General features: G+C 43.1%; 1 protein-coding gene across 9 annotated transcripts in view; it reads left to right on the forward strand.

Annotated features, from left to right (window-relative positions):
- OSMR (oncostatin M receptor) overlaps positions 1-18,392 on the forward strand; it is a 72,248-nt gene that overhangs the window by 7,056 nt on the left and 46,800 nt on the right. For 6 of the 9 annotated variants that reach the window (XM_029218081.1, XM_029218075.1, XM_029218082.1 and 3 more), the window contains exons 2-3: positions 5,436-5,521; positions 13,736-13,908. In XM_029218081.1, coding sequence (XP_029073914.1) covers positions 5,449-5,521; positions 13,736-13,908 — 246 coding nt within the window. In that variant the 5' untranslated portion in view covers positions 5,436-5,448. Of the gene's footprint in view, positions 1-5,435; positions 5,522-13,735; positions 13,909-18,392 lie in introns of those variants that run through there. The other 3 variants (XM_029218080.1, XM_029218077.1, XM_029218078.1) reach the window with 2 other exon arrangements.

Below are 18,392 nucleotides of genomic sequence, written 5' to 3' on the forward strand. Positions count from 1 at the left end.
GTGCCTCCGAGTGATGGATACTTAAGGAGGAAGGGGTGGTGGAATTGGGGTGAAACCTTGTGGGTAATCAATCCTATGCTGTAACGGTGGAGGCCCTTTCAAAGGGGCTCCGAAAGACAAATGGCAGGGCTCTTAAAAAAAAAAAAAAAGAACAGAACCTGGAAGATGTGGGCATCCTCCAGGAAGTGGCATGCAACTCTTTGTACTGCCACATAGAACTCTTTCACAAGGTACACACACGGATCCCGTGTCCTACTTGAACAGCTTCTTCTTTAAAATAGTATTTGCATATGACATCATTGGGGCACCCAGCCAATTTTGAAGAGTTTGGAAACACACCCATGTTCTTGGGAAGCAAGTGATCGATTAAGCTGCTTCCCATGGGGATTATTTGAGGTGGGGAAACTTCTCAGGAATAAATATTTCAGTAATGGCAGAACAAGAAGTGCTGGTGAAGAGGGGCAGATTTTTCAAAAGCTGTGTTTTCATTACACATGTAGTTTTTATTACACATGTAGTAGATATTTGAATATCCCTCTAGTATTACACATGAGGGATATTCAAAGGCATCTTCTTTTTGCAAAGAGACAAGATTTGAATGAGAGGTTCTACGAAAGGAGTGGGTAATTTTTCTTTTCTTTCCTCCCTTTTTCCTCCAGAGAAGGAATGTCAATGAAAGACTATGAATTCGGCAACATTTGGCAACAGAAAATGTAGAAGGGCCTGAAAAAGAATCTATTTTAATTAAAATAAAATTGAGGGCTTCCCTGGTAGCGCAGTGGTTGAGAGTCTGCCTGCCAATGTGGGGGACACGGGTTCGTGCCCCGGTCCGGGAAGATCCCACATGCCGCGGAGCGGCTGGGCCCGTGAGGCATGGCCTCTGAGCCTGCGCATCTGGAGCCTGTGCTCCACAACGGGAGAGGCCACGACAGTGAGAGGCCCGCGTACCACCAAAAAAAAAAAATAAAAAAAAAATAAATAAATAAATAAATAAATAAGTAAATAAGTAAGTAAATAAATAAGTAAATAAGTAAGTAAATAAATAAGTAAATAAGTAAGTAAATAAATAAGTAAATAAATAAGTAAATAAGTAAATAAGTAAATAAATAAATAAATAAATAAAATTGAAAGCAAGGAAGAGAGAATGCAAGAAAATTGGTACAAGTTTTTGTTCGTTTACTGGCTATTGACTGGGTAGCAACTGCGTTCTGGTACTGTGACAGACGTGGGGAATAAGGTGTAGACTGTCCTCAAGCAGCTCATAGTCTGGGTAGGAAAAATGGAGATCTGAAAAATAAAAATCAAGAACAGATTTTGTCTGGATTTGTTAATCCCATAATCCTAATAACAGATACAAACTACTATATATAAAATAGATAAGCAACAAGGAATTACTGTGTAGCATAGTGAACTATATTCAGTATCTTGTAATAACCTATAATGGAAAATAATCTCTCTCTGTGTACACACACACACACACACACACACACACATAAACTTACTGTATGCCTGAAACTAACACAATATTGTAAATCAACTGTACTTCTTCTTTTCTTTTTGGCCGCACTGTGCACCTTTGTGGGAATCTTAGTTTGCTGACCAGGGATTGAACCTGGGCCCCGGCAGTGAGAGTGCTGAGTCCTAACCACTGGACCGCCAGGGAATTCCCTCAACTATACCTCAATTTTAAAACACTGGGGAAATTTTTTTAAAAAAGAGAGAGAACAGATTTGGGAAAGGACAATGTCATGCAGATGGGGCAGGAAAGTATTTTTCCTTTCTGAATTCTGCCACTTCGTACTTCCCAGACTTCCTTTTCTTACTGGAAAGTGGACGTGGCAATGCTCCTTGCTCATGGTCGTGGAGAGAGAAAGCCTGTTGAATGAATGGGAGAGCTGGGTAGCCTCTCTCGGGTCAGAAGCAGAGCTTCAGAGGAAAAACCAAACCCTGCTTGGTGCACCCTGAGCATCTGTAGGGGAACGTGCCAAGCAGCCGCCTGGTGCTGAGGGACTCACCAGCCCTCATCCTTGAGGTGATGGGGGAAAGCCTGGCCTAATCTTGGATTTTCATTTTGATCTGCATAAGGGGGAGTACTGTAGGGTGTAGAGCACCCCAGAGCTATGTGCTCGGACCTCTTTCTCTTTTCTGTCTGTACACCCTCTTGGAGATCTTTCAGTCCTATGGCTTTAAATACTATTTGTATGCACCAGGCATGCCTGGATTTATACCCCCAGCCACGACCCCTCCCATGGCCCCTCCACATGATGTATCCAGCTAGCTACTTGACATCTCCACTTGGATATCAAGTGAGCATTTCAAATTGAGATCTCGCAGGTTGGGTCCTTGATACAGCCCACTAAATCATTCTTCTGCTTCTCCATGAATGGTGATTCCATTTTCCCAGGGACTCAGGCCAAAATTCTTGGAGCCATCCACGATGTCTCACTTTATCACCACCCCGCACACCCTGCCAGCTCTATCTTTAAAATTTCTCCCATTTCATCACCGTTCCCATGGCCACTGCCGTGCCCCCCGCCGGGTCTAAGCCAGCATCAGTCTCCCCTGGACTATGGCCGTGACCTCCACCTGCACTCCCTCATGCTACTCTTGCCCCCTTCAATGTCTTCAATACGGGGTCCTTCCTGTACAATATAAGGTAGACCGTGTTACTCCTTTGTTTAAAACTACCCAGTGGCTCCCGTCTCAGAGTAGAAGCCGACGTCTCTAAAGCATTTTCCCTGTCTGCTCTGCCTCGCCGCATGCCCTGTGATTGCCCCGGTCGCTCACCTCCTCGCCCGTGCCAACACCCGGCTCCGTGTTGTTCCTTGACTATATGCCCAGCGCTCTGCCACCTCAGGATCTCTGCACAGGTCACTCCCTCACCTCCAGGCTTTTCACTCTGTTACTGGGGGTCTCACAGGGAAATAGCTGATGCACTCAGAGTCCGATAACTCGAGGAGGATTGACATAGGAGGCGTGGAGGGGAACCACGTGGGCTGTGCAGCGGTCACCTGGGGCTTGGAAGAGGCTGGCCCAGAGCCCTTGGTGTCTGTGTTTTTCCAGCAGCATCAGGCTCTGTGCCTACAGGAAATCTGTTCATAGGGCATTTCCCAAAGTGGGTTCCACAGGGGTCTCTGAGAGGTTCTCCCATCTGCTGACTCTTGTTCTGCAGGTTTTGATGAACTGTTTTGATTTTAGGATCTCAGACAAGGCTAGGACTCGTAGTCCTTCTGCAAAAGGTCCTGAGGTGGTCTGGAGCCTGAAGTATCGGGATGGTGGCTGCCCGGTCACAACACTGGAAATAAGCACTTTGTTCTGTGCAGGCAGTGACCACTGGGTCACGGCTACCACCTGTCCAGCATGTGTAAAACCACGCCCATCAGAACTGATGAAAGGAAAACCAGGAAATCTAAGTGGCTGCTGGAATGAAGGTCCTCAGCTTCACAACCTGCCATATGTGAGATGGTGGGAAAGGGCAGGGCTTCAGACAGGATTGTCCTGGTGATTCTCAAAGACTGTCCTGAGATACTCAGACCTTAGAAGTACATCCCTCGTAAATACTCTTATCTTTCAGTTTTGTTATATGACAACTTGTATTCTTTAGTTTCTGGTTACCTTTAATTGGTAGGTGGCCGCTAACTTCTAGTTTTAAGTTTCTCTGCCCCATGACTTGTTTAATTTTTGTGACATGTAAAATATTTGATTTACTAAAACTCCACCTTTTTACAAACATCTTAAATAGCCCTTTCGTGCAGAGGACATGAGGCAGCGTCCATCTCACCCCCGGAATCACCTGCTTTTTTTTTTTTTAATTGGGGTATAGTTGTTTTACAATGTTGTGTTAGTTTCTACTATACAGCGAAGTGAATCAGCCATATGTACACATATATCCCCTCTTTTTTGGATTTCCTGGAATCACCTGCTTTTGACTTGCAAGGATGAGCTCTCCTCATGGTGGTGGCTCCTGTGTTCCTTGGGTGACGTAAGTGCCAGGAGGATGGGACCCTGTGCCGTAGACCAGGATTGGATGGATATTTGAATGAACAGTGAGTGTCAGACAATTCACTGTGCCATTTTCCTTTGCCTCCCCTTTGGTTCTCAGCAGAAGATCTTTTCTCTTGAGTCAGTTTTCCCCCAGCTTTGATATGCAGTTGTAATAGGACCCTATCTGAAGTTGCCAGTAGAGACTTCAGTGCGGTATGGATGACCTGTTGCCAAAAATTGAAGTAGCAGAAAGCAGTGCTTAAAGAATCAGGAAGTAAAGCTGTCACTTGAAGACTTGTGCTCCTACGTAAGCAGGTTTGACCACCCCAAAGTAATTGAATGGTTTGGTTTACCCTCTTCCTGTCTTCACTGTCGTCCCCATTTCTTGTAAAATACCATTTAAAGGAAATAAATGGAGGGTGTGGGCAGTGAAAATGAATGATCTGGTTCATGGAATTTTGAGCTTTTGATGAAGCCCAAGGGGACTAGATGGGGGCAAAAGATGACTTTGAATTTTTCTTTGCTTCTCTCCATGATAAGTCAGAGTTTGAAGTAGAAAAGTGAAATTCAGTACTTCCCCTGACTAAACGTTTCTTATGAAATGAACATATTAGCCTCCTTGAGGCCATCCAGGCTTATTCTGTGTGCCCTCGGATTGTCCAATGGTCTGAGGACCTGATGAGTCAGTGAAGCTCTTTGACCTGTAGTTCACAACCCTATTCTAAGACAAGGAAAACCGGAAATTATCTTGAACAATGAAACTCTGCCTGTCTTCTTCGGTGTCAAGTGCTCATTTCTCTCAGGTGACATTTTAAGGAGGGAGACAGGGCAGGGTGGAGATGACTCCCCCATGAGGAATTCATTCAAATGTAGCTCTTCTGTGACTGTTTTTTTAATATTTAACTTTTGTTTCTCTGCTTTGTCTTTCTTCACCAACCTTTGCTTGGTTTGAAGAGATTGGTGGATCGTTATCTATTGCCACACAGACTCAGTGGCACATCTGGGAACAGCTGCTCTGGGCTGGGGCGTGGCCGGCTGCTGGCTGACCGAGGCTGGCCCCTGCTGGAGCAACTCAGGGGCTCAGCTCTGCCTCAGGTTTCTTGTCCTCCTCCTGGGTCTAATAGAATAGCCCAGAAATGCTCTTTTCATGCCAAAGGTGGAAACACAAAAGAGCAAGCAGAAATACATAAAGCCTCTTGAGGCCTAGGCTCCAAGCTGGCCTACCATCACTTCTGCCTCATTTATGGGCCAAAGCAAGTCAGATGGAGCAGGGAAATTGCCTCATTGTGGGGCGAGGGGGGACTCCAAATTCACAGTGACGGGGGTATGGACATAAGGGGGAGAGAAGAACGGAAACCTTAATGCCATCGTCTTCCACAGTTGGTTCAAAGAAACTTGCTCACAGCTAAAATTAAATAAAATTTCCCTTCTTTGCAATTTATCTTTTTCAGAAAACCAGAACCTATGGCTCTCTTTGCAGTTTTTCAGACAACATTCCTCTTGGCATTGCTGTCCTTGAGAACTTACGAAAGTGAAGGTAAGAAGTGGAAAGAACAGTAAAAAAAAAAAAAAAAAAAAAAAATCACCTAGGGGAAAAAAAACAAGGTGACAGGTACTTTGGAGAAAAATCAACAGGTCATTTTTCTTTGAAAATTACTTGGAATTGGTAAGTAGCAGTGATTACCTTAGTCATGAGCTTCCTAATCTTGATGGCTCATTTTAGTAAGCTATACCTTAACCTTGATTTCCCGGTCAATGGAGTAAGCTATACCTTAAGCTTGATTTCCTGGTCACTGGAGTAAGCTATACCTTAAGCTTGATTTCCTGCTCAATGGAGTAAGCTATACCTTAGCCTTGATTTCCTGGTCAGTGGTAACTTGTCAGTGAATCTAATCCCAGAGAATGTCATGATCAATATATGGTCCATGGCCATTGCCAGAGGAGTTCCTTCTAAACTTGCTGGGTAGAGATGGGTTATGTGTCCAGTGTCAGCTGCAAGGTTAGAGCAAGTTGGGCTGTGCCACAACTGCGTTCGTTGACAGGCTGTTACCTGCAAGATAATATGCTAAGTGCTGAAATGCTGTTTATGGGTAAAGAAATAGTATTTGTCTCTTAGCTCCTCCCACAGCGAAGGTATTTGGCCATAAATCAACTTTGTAAATAAAGTCAGTAAGAATTCAACACCATTAAAATGTTTATGCATATTTTATCACTTTGAGCTAGTTTGAAGACAGATTCAAACTTGAGAGAGTTTCTATGGGTTTATAAAGTTTGTGTTGCTTTTACCTGTATTTTATAAAGCTTTACCTTTTCCTCTTTCTGCATTTATTCTTTGCTGTATACTCCCTTTGTAACAGAGGGTACAGGCATATGCTCTTAGTAATTACTCACACAATTCCTGTCCATGGATTCATGAAAATGATGTTTGCAAGAAATATCCATAGAAGTTATCCATTTCCCTTGAAACTCTGTGATAAGCTATTTGGAAATAAAAGGAAGATTCTGTTCTGATAAGAGCTCAATTCTCTGTCTGATATTCTTGAGGTCTGGGTTTAGTTTTTTATTAGGTTCAGGGCACATGAGAAGGTGCTACTTTTATGGGTTCTTAAAAATCACAGTTTGATTGTTGGTTTCTTCCATAATCTGGAGCTGAAAGGTGGAAATTAGGAGAACTCCTCTTTTGTAGTATCGATACCCCTCACTCCATCTATCTTACTTGCTAAAATCTAGGCATGACACACTGGGGCTGAGTGGGTGGTCTGTACCATAAGAATGTCTAGGCTCAGTTAGAGCTCCTGATTCCCAGACAGACCCAGGGCCCCAACTCCAGGCTCTCCAGAGAATCCAGGTGTTTAACCCAGGTGTTTAACCCTAAGCTTTTGGCCCAGCTCACTTCCCTAGTGAAGTCTCCATATCTGATCTGACAAGTGTTTACTGTGAGCCTTCTACTTACAAGGGACTCTGCTCTCAGGGCAAGCTCTGTTGCTCACCCTTTCAGCTTCCTTTATTTAGATCAGACTTGCATTTACCTGTTTTTCTCTCCACCAGTCTTTGTTTCTGCTTCCAGCTTTCTCAGCTAAGCATACCCGCTTTGCGAAGTGATCCTGCTTTGTCCTCACCTTAACTGCTTGGATTTCTTGTCTCGATTTCTGCTGCATCTGACCCAGTACCTACTAAATGTCCACTCAAACCACTGGGCTTCTCACTCAATCACTCAGCCAGGCTCAGGCCTGAGACTCCCTTTCGGGTAACCTAGCTTCTCCTGTCCAATGAGACAGAGCCCAGGCTCACTTCCTGTTGGCCCTGGGCTCACTCTCCATCAGCCAGAGATCATGACTAGCATTTGGATGTATTTTCTTCCAGTCTCTTGTGCGTATGTATGCACAGACAGAGAAAGAGATATAAATGTGTAGGGTTTTTTTTATAGAGGTAAAATTATACTATATGTACACTGGGAGTATTTATACTATACATACTTTAATAAGTGTATATAGTATAAAGTTTATATATAAAGTATACTTATTGAAGTATAACTAGTGTAAAGTATATATGGTTATTACAGTATATATAGTATAAAGTATATATATTATATGTAATATAAATATATATACTAGGAAGTTATACTATATACACTTATTAAAGTGTATACAGGTAAATTATTAAAGTGAAGTATATATACTTTAATAAGTTTACTTTCGTATATACTTATCAAAATAATTAATACAATATATGATGAGAGTTTTTACCTTTGATGTTAAAAGTTTTTCTAGAAATAACATTATATTTAATGGCTGCATGGTATCCCATCTTACGAATGGGCCACGGTTTATTTCCTTAAGTAGTGTTGTTGGGACCAGACAGAGAAACAGGTTGGGGAAAATAGGAGGACAGTCTGTGACTAGATCTAGGTCTGTCTGATTCCAAGCCTGCCCTTTTTGGCCACACGCCGGTACAGCGTTATAAATTAAAGAGTTGGGCCAAGAGCCCTGGGTTCTGGTTGGGTTGTGTGGCCTTGGGAAAGTCACTCCCCTTTTCTTAGTTTCAATTTCCTCATCCTCAATTTCCTTTATCTCTCTGACTTTCCCTTGGCATTTCCTGCTATTGCCCAAGGATGTCCTAGATTGCTTTCCACCCAGTTATTTCTGACTGCTGTCTCTCGAGTACCTGAGTCACTCAACACTCACCAAGAGCATATGTCAATATAAAGAATTCCCCTTTTGTCTAAAGCGTCATATGGCAGCCTTCTAGAGCTTCCAGAAGTAAAGTTGATACTTGTAGGTGACTCACTCATTCAGCAACCAGCCATGAAGTGTCTATACCGTGGGAGGTACGTTACGGTCTTGGTTCCAGTGTGCTGAGTAAGACTCAGTCCCACCCGTGTTCAGCTCACAGTCTGCGGAGAGACAAACACAGAACAGGCTATGACAGCACGCTGAGATCAGGGCTCACACGCTGGGTGGGAAAAGCAGCCCTGGGGAGAAGAGAGTGCCAGGAAGGACGAATTATTAGTGAGGGGCTGCTTGTCAGGCAGGCACTTGATATCATGGTGATGCTGGATCTGTCATTTGAGATCCGCATCTGCTGTGGGTAAGACGTCATGCCAAGTTCTGGGGACAAGAGTTCGTTCAAAGGTGCATAAGCCTCCGCCTCTGTCCTGCAGGAAATTTGAATCTAGAGTGAGACTGACAGCAACGAACGACCATACAGGCAAGATGAAATGAGGGCTAGGAAAGGTGGGGTGACTTTGCATACACCCTGCTTTCCTGGTGCTGATGGCTCCACGGCTACTAAAACAACTTCCCCCGTTCCATAAGGGATCTGCCCTTTCATCTCTCCCCATCTCCCTCTAGTTCACTGTATTAGGCTTGGAAGACACAGGTTTAGGGAGAGAATGAATAACAGCTGTTGCCTCTAACTAGAGAATTGAGACATTTTATTCACAACGGAGATAAAACCTCTAGCCAAATAACAATAGAATATGACCACCATGTTTGGGCTTTGAGCATTCAGGAATTCCAACTTACTTCATTTACCTTTGAGTGAATAGGGCCTGATACATGATTCACTCTGCCCAAACTCGTTAAGAATCAGAATGCCAATTCATTAACTTTCAGTGGGGAATAAAACTGGAAAGATAACTGGGGCTCAGCCTTTTGGTGTAAATTTAGAAGACTAAATTATGCATTCTGCAGTGTCATTGTAGTGAAGTGAACCAGGTATCTTAATATTTCTTTTAAAATCTAGCATATTAAGCTCAATATAAAAAACAAACAACCCAATCCAAAAATGGGCAGAAGATCTAAATAAACATTTCTCCAAAGAAGATATACAGATTGCCATCAAACTCACAAAAGGATGCTCAACATCACTAATTATCAGAGAAATGCAAATCAAAACTACAATGAGGTATCACTTCACACAGGTCAGAATGGCCATCATCAAAAAGTCTACAAACAATAAATGCTGGAGAGGGTGTGGAGAAAAGGGAACCCTCCTGCACTGTTGGTGGGAATGTAAATTGATACAGCCACTGTGGAGAACAGTATGGAGCTTCCTTAAAAAACTAAAAATAGAATTACCATATGACCCAGCAATCCCACTACTGGGCATATACCCAGAGAAAACCATAGTTCAAAAAGACTCATGGACCACAATGTTCATTGCAGCACTATTTGCAATAGCCAGGACATGGAAGCAACCTAAGTGTCCATCAACAGATGAATGGATAAAGAAGATGTGGCACATATATACAACAGAATATTACTCAGCCATAAAAAGAAACGAAATCGAGTTATTTGTAGTGAGATGGATGGACCTAGAGTGTGTCATACAGAGTGAAGTAAGTCAGAAAGAGAAAAAAAAATACCATATGCTAACATATATATGGAATCTATAAAAGAGGTTCTGAAGAACCTAGGGGCAGGACAGGAATAAAGATGCAAAGGTAGAGAATGGACTTGAGGACGTGGGGAGGGGGAAGGGTAAGCTGGGACGAAGTGAGAGAGTGCCATGGACATATATACACTACCAAATGTAAAATAGATAGTTAGTGGGAAGCAGCGCATAGCACAGGGAGATCAGCTTGGTGCTTTGTGACCACCTAGAGGGGTGGGATAGGGAGGGTGGGAGGGAGACGCAAGAGGGAGGGGCTATGGAGATATATGTATACATGTAGCTGATTCACTTTGTTATACAGCAGAAACTAACACACCATTGTAAAGCAATTATACTCCAATAAAGATGTTAAAAAAAAATCTAGGGCTTCCGTGGTGGCGCAGTGGTTGAGAGTCCGCTTGCCGATGCAGGGGACACGGGTTCGTGCCCCGGTCCGGGAAGATCCCATGTGCCGTGGAGCGGCTGGGCCCGTGAGCCATGGCCGCTGAGCCTGCGCGTCCAGAGCCTGTGCTCAGCAATGGGAGAGGCCACAACAGTGAGAGGCCCGCGTACCGCAAAAAAAAAAAAAAAAATATCTAGCATATTATATGGTTCTGAAAGTAATACGTGTTTTCTAAAGAACATTCACGAAGTACAGAAAAGCATAAAAAGGAAAGTTAAAATCACTCAACCTCACCATCCAGAAATGACTGTTAACATTTTAGTTTTACTTCTCTTTATAGCTTTTTAAAAATAGTGTAAGTACTTTAAAAAATATAAAATGGAGTGCATAGTTCAATATGATTTTTTTAAGTGTATGGAAAAAAGTCAAGCAAAACATACATGATTTGAACTTGGCAATGGAGTGAGAGTGGAGTTGGTAGGATGCTGGGGATTCAATTTCTGTATTATTTGAACATTTTTATCATGATCATGTATATTTTAAAAATAATTTTTATTGAGGTGAAATTCATGTAACAAAATTAATCAGTTTATGGTTAAAGTGGACAAATCAGTGACAGTTAATACGTTGAATATGTTTTGCAATTACCACCTCTATGTAGTTCCAAACGTTTTTATTATCCGCAAAGGAAAGCCTGTAATCATTAAGCAATTATCCCCTATTCCTCCCTCCCTCAGCCCCTGGCAACCACCAGTCTGCTTTATCTCTCTATGGATTTATCTATTCTGAATATTTCATATGAATTGAATCATACTATGTGTATGAGACCTTTTATATCTGGCTTCTTTCACTTAGTGTAATGTTTTCAAGGTTTGCCTAATTTGTAGCATCATTCCTTATTCCATCGAATGGATATACCACATTTTGTTCATCCAGTCATCTGCTGATGGACATTTGGGTTGTTGTCACCGTTTGGCTATTGTGAATAGTGCTGCTACAAACATTTGTGTACGAGTATTTGAGCCTCTACTTTCAATTCTTTGGGATATATACCTAGGAATGGAATTGTTGGGTCATATGGTGATTTTAACTCTTTGAGGAACTTCCAAAATGTTTTCTACGGTGCTAAAGCCATTTTACGTCCCCACCAGCAATGTACAAAGGTTCTAATTTCTCAATATCCTCGCAATGCTTATTTCCATTTTTAAAATTATAGCCATCCTGTGAGTGTAAGATAGTATCTCATTATGGTTTTGATTTGCGTTTCCTTAATGACTAATGATGTTGAGCATCTTTTCATGTGCTTTTTCATCATTTGTACATCTTCTTTGGAGAAATGCCCATTCAAGTCATTTGCCCATTTTTTAAACTGAGTTGTTTGTCTTTTAGTTGTTGAGTTGTAAGAGTTCTTTATATATTCTGGATGCTAGATAAGTGATTTGCAAATATTTTCTCCCATTCTTAGATTTTTTTCTCTTTCTTGACAAGGTCCTTTGATGCACAAAAGTTTTTAATTTTGATGGAGTTCAATTGATCTATTTTTTTTCTTTTTTGGCTCATGCTTTCATGTCATATCTAAGGACCCACTGCCAAATCCAAGGTCATGGGAGTCCATACTGAGATTTTAATTGGTACTCTAGCCATCCCCAGCACCGCATTTACAAAATATTACAAAGGATGGGTATCTTTTTGGGAAGATACTCATTGATGGCTAATAACTTGGATTTTATGGACACTCTTGTTAACCTAACTTCCACAGAATGAATTTTCTGAGATTTTTTCAAATAAATTCTGAGGCTAATGCTTTACTTGGATCGTGAACCTGTCTACCATGTGGACCATTCACATGAAAAACTTCATGCTTATATCTACCAGGAATGCTTCTCAGCTTATCTGGCTGGGTCCAGAGCCCCGTCCTTTTCATTTGTACCCTGAGTTTGGCAGGACATGGTGGGAGCCATGCAGCATACTTCTCAGACATTCCATTCCATGTGACCTTTGATTGGGCAGGATGCTCCTGCCTTAACAGTTGGCGGGCAGTGCAATAAAGGGGAGCAAGGTTTTGGTATTAGAGAGATCTATACTTAAATCCCATATAGCTTTGTGTAAATCATTTAAGCTTACTGAACTTTAGTTTCCCCATCTATAAAAAATTACTGTCTGAGTTTTACAGTGGGCATTACACGAGACAACGTATGTAAAGCACCTAGCACTGTGCCTGGTAAATAGTACGTGTTCAATCTTGCCGCTGTTATTTTTACCTCTCTGTGAGAAAAATAGCACATGTAGAATGGCAGTTTTGGAACATTTTTTTCCAGTATTAGAGATTCTTTCCATTTTTATTCTCAAAAGAACATACTCTCTTGCCTTTTAAACTAGGTGCCAGAGGGTCTCAGATCACTAGGGGAAACCCCCAAAGAACTAGAAAAATGAATGCTGAAAAGATGAAATCTGCTCCACCATGGACCATCAATTATCAGTTGTTTTTTCTCTACAGTCTTAATCTTTTCAGTACCTTTGCACCATTCCCAGTTTACTTTAGACTCCCTCAGAAGGGAGTGAAACCGGTTGATTCGGCAATACGCAATTCCTTTTGAATCTGTACAGCATTTCCTCTGCTTATGTAAAAAGTGGTGCTTTGTTCTTCTCCAAGAATTAGCAGTGATCTCACTCGCTCCATCAGGCCCCATCCTCTCTCTGGGCTGTTTCCTAGCTCACTGACCTCAGCAAATCTGTTTCGTGTTTGAATCTCTACTCTTTGACAGACTCTATCACACCACTAAATATTCTAAACTTGCAATGACTCATTACTTCTTACGAGTCTGTTGTGTCTCTCCAGCTAGGTTACTTCCTTGAGCTAGAAACCTTGTCACAATTATTTTATTTCACACTAAGTGCCTAGTCTCAAACGAAGAGTCCAGTGAATTCTTGCCAGAGGTGTTTTAAGTTCAGTGCATGGAGATTTAAGCAATAATATCTAGAGATGGAACTTGCTGTCACTTTATAGCTACTTAATAAACTATGAAATACTGACTTCCAAAAAGAAAACTTTCATTTTAGATGTCCTCTTATAGCAAATTTATAGCAAAAAGTCCTCTTTCTTTATTTATAGCAAAAAGTCCTCTTGAAATTTATAGCAAAATGTCCTCTTTCTTTATTCAACCTTATTACAAATTTCTGAACCATTTAGATTGTTCAATAGAGCATTCTTTTGTCTTGTGAAACTGTTTATCAATTTATTAATTTGCTGTGTATCATTGAGCAAGTCATTTCATTCATCTAGGTCTTAAATTCTTTATCTGCTGAGTGATTTCTGAATTCCCTCCAGGTTTTCAAAGTGTCTAATTCTAGAATGTATATGTGAGCAATAATTTCCACAGCTAAACAATGATGATATTGAACAGTTTAATTATCTGTGACTATTCAATCATACTCCTATTAAATGTTATTTCATATCTTGTTTTGGCCTTTCAGTCTTATCTGAACCTTTACCATTAACTCCTGAATCGCTGAAAGTTTCTGTCAATTCTACATGTCAGTGTTTGCATTTACAATGGACTGTCCACAGCCTCGCTTATCATCAGGAATTGAAAATGGTTTTTCAGATACAGATCAGTAGATTTAAAACATCCAATGTCATCTGGGTGGTAAGTATTTTTCTTTTTCGCTCAATATTTTAAAAATCCTTTTCTGACACTGTGTTTTATCTTTTATAACATCCCCCCAAATCCCAATATGGAAATATTTGGGCAACTCAGAATAGTTGTTCTAAATAATCACATTTCTGTGTTTTTAGTTAAGAGGGTCCCGGACAGGGCTTCCCTGGTGGCGCAGTGGTTGAGAGTCCTCCTGCCGATGCTAGGGAACACGGGTTCGTGCCCCGGTCTGGGAAGATCCCACACACCGCGGAGCGGCTGGGCCCGTCAGCCATGGCCGCTGAGCCTGTGCGTCTGGAGCCTATGCTCCGCAAAGGGAGAGGCCACAACAGTGAGAGGCCCGCGTACCGCAAAAAAAAAAAAAAAAAAGAGGGTTCCGGACAAAATAACATGACAGTATTGGTTTGGTAGGTTGGATGGGCTGTGCTACGTATCAGATCATTTTCTCAGTTCTGCTCTGTTCCCTGTGGAAGCTGTTGGGGTCTGTCCTTGTGAATACTGGATTCCAAAAATCCATGAAGATCAATCACCTTATTCCTCCTCCTTCTTCCTTCCCTGTCCACCAGAGATCTTCCTAAATCAGATGTAAGAGTTTGGCAACATTTTTCATGCCCCTGTGGCTCGCAGGCTGTTTCTTTACTAATGCTATGCTGAGATGCAAGGAATAAACCATTCTAGCATTTTCTGCCCTAATCAGCGAAGAGGTTCTCCATGGGCCATGTTGGAGAGTAACTTACAGTGTCCTTTGTTGCCTCATATGTGGCTTTTTCTACCACAAATTAAATTAAGAAAGTCCTGAATTTCACACACTTTTTGCCTTTGAATTATTTGGGATCGATTTTTCACTTGTCTGGTTTAAATCATGGTTGTGTCTGTTTTGCGTGATGCTTCCCCATCTAGTGCATTGGGGCACTTTGGTAGTTGATTTATTTATTTTTCCTAACATCTATATTGGTGTATAATTGCTTTACAAACTTTGGTAGTTTCTTTCAATTACCATTTATGGTGCAGGGAACCTTAATAATCTATGCCCACATCATGATCATTTATTAGCATGGGATGTTGAAGGACAGTGAGATATTTTCCCACTGAAGGGAACAGAGAATTTGTGTTGGAGGGAAGGGCAACACAGTGCTGTGTCATTACTGGGGACCTCCGTTTGCTAGTGGACGGCCACTCTCCTCTCAGGTGCTGGAGGCGTGAGTACAGGGAGCCAGGTGGTTAGTTCCTTTAGCGAAGCATAAAGGCTACTAGCTTTAAAGGCTCCAGTTACTTTCCTTATCCATCACTGCATTTGAGATCTGAGTGAGTGGCCTAAGTTAAATATCATTCTGACTGTTGATTTAGGATTGATACCAGGTCTAGAATTCCACCCCTCAAAGGGCAGCTTCCCACCATGAGAGTTGTTCGGTGTTGGGTTTTTTTTTTTTTTGAGGCCAAACTTAGTTTATTATTGTTAGTTCTGCAGGCCAGGAGACACAGATCCAAGAAGCACTTGCATTGTGTTCCCTGGTGTTCTGACTTTAAACAACAGCAACGCTTATGTACAGCTGTTCCCTCCCCACCGCCAGCCCATCTTCCCACCATCCCCCTCATGCTAATAATTTTTGTATTTTCCTATTTTTTGTATCGTTCATGGATACACTGGTTGTTGATTTGGACCCAGTACAACATCGAGCAGAGGTCATATTGAGGCTAAGAATTATCTAAGGAAAAGAAATTTGAGAGAAGAGCTGGAGGAATTCGTGGAAAACTAGCACTTAACACCATTAGCGAAAGTAACATTAACCATAGACCAAGTTGATCCCATTCTTTATTTTTCTAAAAGACACTTCTTTCTGCTTTCATAGTAGAGAAAATAACAACATGTGAACAGACAGTTGTTCGTATCTGTTTACACCTTTGATTCAGGTAGTTCTCTTTTCAAGGTAAAGCCGCTGGTGAAACCTCCTTGTGTAACCTACCAAGGCTGGAGATGTTTGAGGGTAGAGTTTTGCCTTGTCGGTTATACGGTCCCCATAACACCCAGGCCAGCCTGATCCCAACAGAGGAGAAAACTAAGGCACAGAGAGGTTTGTGGTGCTGCTTTTTTTTTTTCTTCTTTTTCCTGTCATTTATTCATTTGACAAAAGATGATCATACCTGCCTATGCCAGATGTCAGGAACAGGAAAAGAAAAAACACCTTTGACCTTGAATTGTTTACAGCACAGTTGAGAAAGTCCAGGACAAACAGAACAACGCTAAGAGGACAATTTAAGAAAAACTGAGACGGCCTCACCCTGACCGTGTCCACACAGAACTCTCCCTTTTCCTGCTGGGGTTGGGTGGTGGAGGACCTGCCACACCCAGAGGAGGGAACTGCCCCTCTCAAGGCAGCTCTGTTTCTGGCTGGAGCCCCGGGCCCCCCACAGGGGTGACAGCCGCATGCAGTCTTCCCAGGTCATCAGTCTCCACGTGTCCCTGAACAGACGATGCCAAGAGAAGCCCTTGTCTGAACCTCGCAGGCCTGAAGTCAAGGACAGACATAAGGTCCCCCTTCAGTTAAGGGTCAGACAAAGCAGCTGAGAGAGGTCGCTTCCGTCTGGACCGTGATCTCCCTTTCATAGGGCAGGTCCCTGTAATGCACCCTCACTCATGCCTCAGACTGTTTTGTTCCCAAACAAGCCACAGGAAAAGCATGTTGACCGAGGCTGTCACAGCTGGACCAGGGACTCTGAGCTGCCTCCTGGCCGGCGCTGGCCACTCAGGCTGCACTACGTGCTCACCCTGGCCAGGGTTCTGCCCGCAGCCTCTCCAGCCGCTTGCTTTATGGTTCCGTCAATGGCAGGAGAAGGCAGAGTAGAGTAGCAGCTCAAGCTTGGAAGGAGGCTTGGAGCGCGAGTCAGTGAGGGATGAGCTCACTTCTCAGGAATGAATCAGTGATCTCAGTTGGACTTCTGTGTAAATGCCAGGTTTTTGTAACATACTAATGTCTGCCAGGGCCCAATTAAACTTGCCACTTGGATGAATGAAAACAGCCCAGACACAGTCATCACATTTTTAAAAGTTGCTGAATTGATGCATTCAACGAAAAGTTTTATCTCCTCCACAATGGGCCTATAAAGACCACAAAGCACAACTTGTGGTTAGACGGAATCCACACAGAGAGTGTCTGGGAAAAACAGAGCTCACTGCATAGTAATGAACGGATGAAATCCTTCAGCACAGAGCTTTAGACTGTGGGCTCAGGTCCAGGCATTATTCCAGGCATGGGGCTGTGAGTGCTGAGCAAAAATAAGGAGATGATCACACAATTCAGAGTATCCCAGGCGTGAGGAGTGCAGGTCGCTGACACGGGGCTGTGGGGTGAGATTAGGCCTGACCTTCTCCAGCACCTTGGAGGAAGGGCAGTTGGAGCCAAAATAGGAAAGAAGATTAGAAGCTAATTTAGCATGGAGGGTGAGGAGGAATGTCCCAGGAAGATCCAGCTGGGGTGAGCAGAGGTCCTGAGTGAAAGGGGCTGGGAGCCTTCAGGCCTGAAAGCGCGGGGCATGTGGGGTGGGCAGGACAGGGCTAGACCACACACACACCGAGGGTCGTGCCCAGATGCTGTTTTATATCTAGGGAGCGGTGAGAAGCAGAGTGATGAGCTCTGATTGGAAGTCTTAAAGAAAGCTCACTCCGGCCACACAGTGGAGAGAAGTTGGGAGAACTGGAGGAGGTGAAGTGTGACCAGTTGGAATGGAAGCAAGCAGTGGGGTCGGTCCAGAGGAGAGGGGCCTGGAGTGGGTGGTGACCGTGGTGACAAGAGAAGTGGCCGAATTCCCAAGAGATGGGGGAGGCAAAATCCAGCCGGCGGCTTGTTGACATTACAGTGAGGTCACCAGGACTGACAGAGGTCCTTTTATTTATTTATTTTGGTATTGGTTCTTAAATAATAATTAAAAGGTACCTGTGATCGCTCGTATTAAATAGTAAGTGTTGCATGGATCAGGACCACAGAACTTGTAGTTAAAAATGTATGTTTTGGGGCTTCCCTGGTGGTGCAGTGGTTGGGAGTCTGCCGGCCGATGCAGCGGACACGGGTTCGTGCCCCGGTCCGGGAAGATCCCACATGCCGCGGAGCGGCTGGGCCCGTGAGCCATGGCCGCTGAGCCTGCGTGTCCGGAGCCTGTGCTCCGCAACGGGAGAGGCCACAACAGTGAGAGGCCCGCGTACCGCCAAAAAAAAGTGTGTTTTGTAATCTAGGGATAAAGGAATACAATAAACCGAAATAATATAAATGTTTTACAAATGGGAGTTCTGCTTAGCGTGAGAAAGGACGTGCATGACTAGATGCCTTTCAGGTGGACGAAGTGCTTCTCCTTCCGGGGCTGTGTTTGGTTCGGCCAAGGCCACTGTTTAAGGTTGGCGGCCTGGGGAGGGGAAGGCACAGGTGGAGGAAGGCCTCCGAGTCTGGTTGCGTGTGATATGTGTGCCGCCCCCCTTGTTTTCA

The sequence above is a fragment of the Monodon monoceros genome, unplaced genomic scaffold (assembly GCF_005190385.1).
Source record: "Monodon monoceros isolate NGI ecotype Baffin Bay Population unplaced genomic scaffold, NGI_Narwhal_1 Super_Scaffold_12, whole genome shotgun sequence".
Taxonomy (NCBI): domain Eukaryota; kingdom Metazoa; phylum Chordata; class Mammalia; order Artiodactyla; family Monodontidae; genus Monodon; species Monodon monoceros.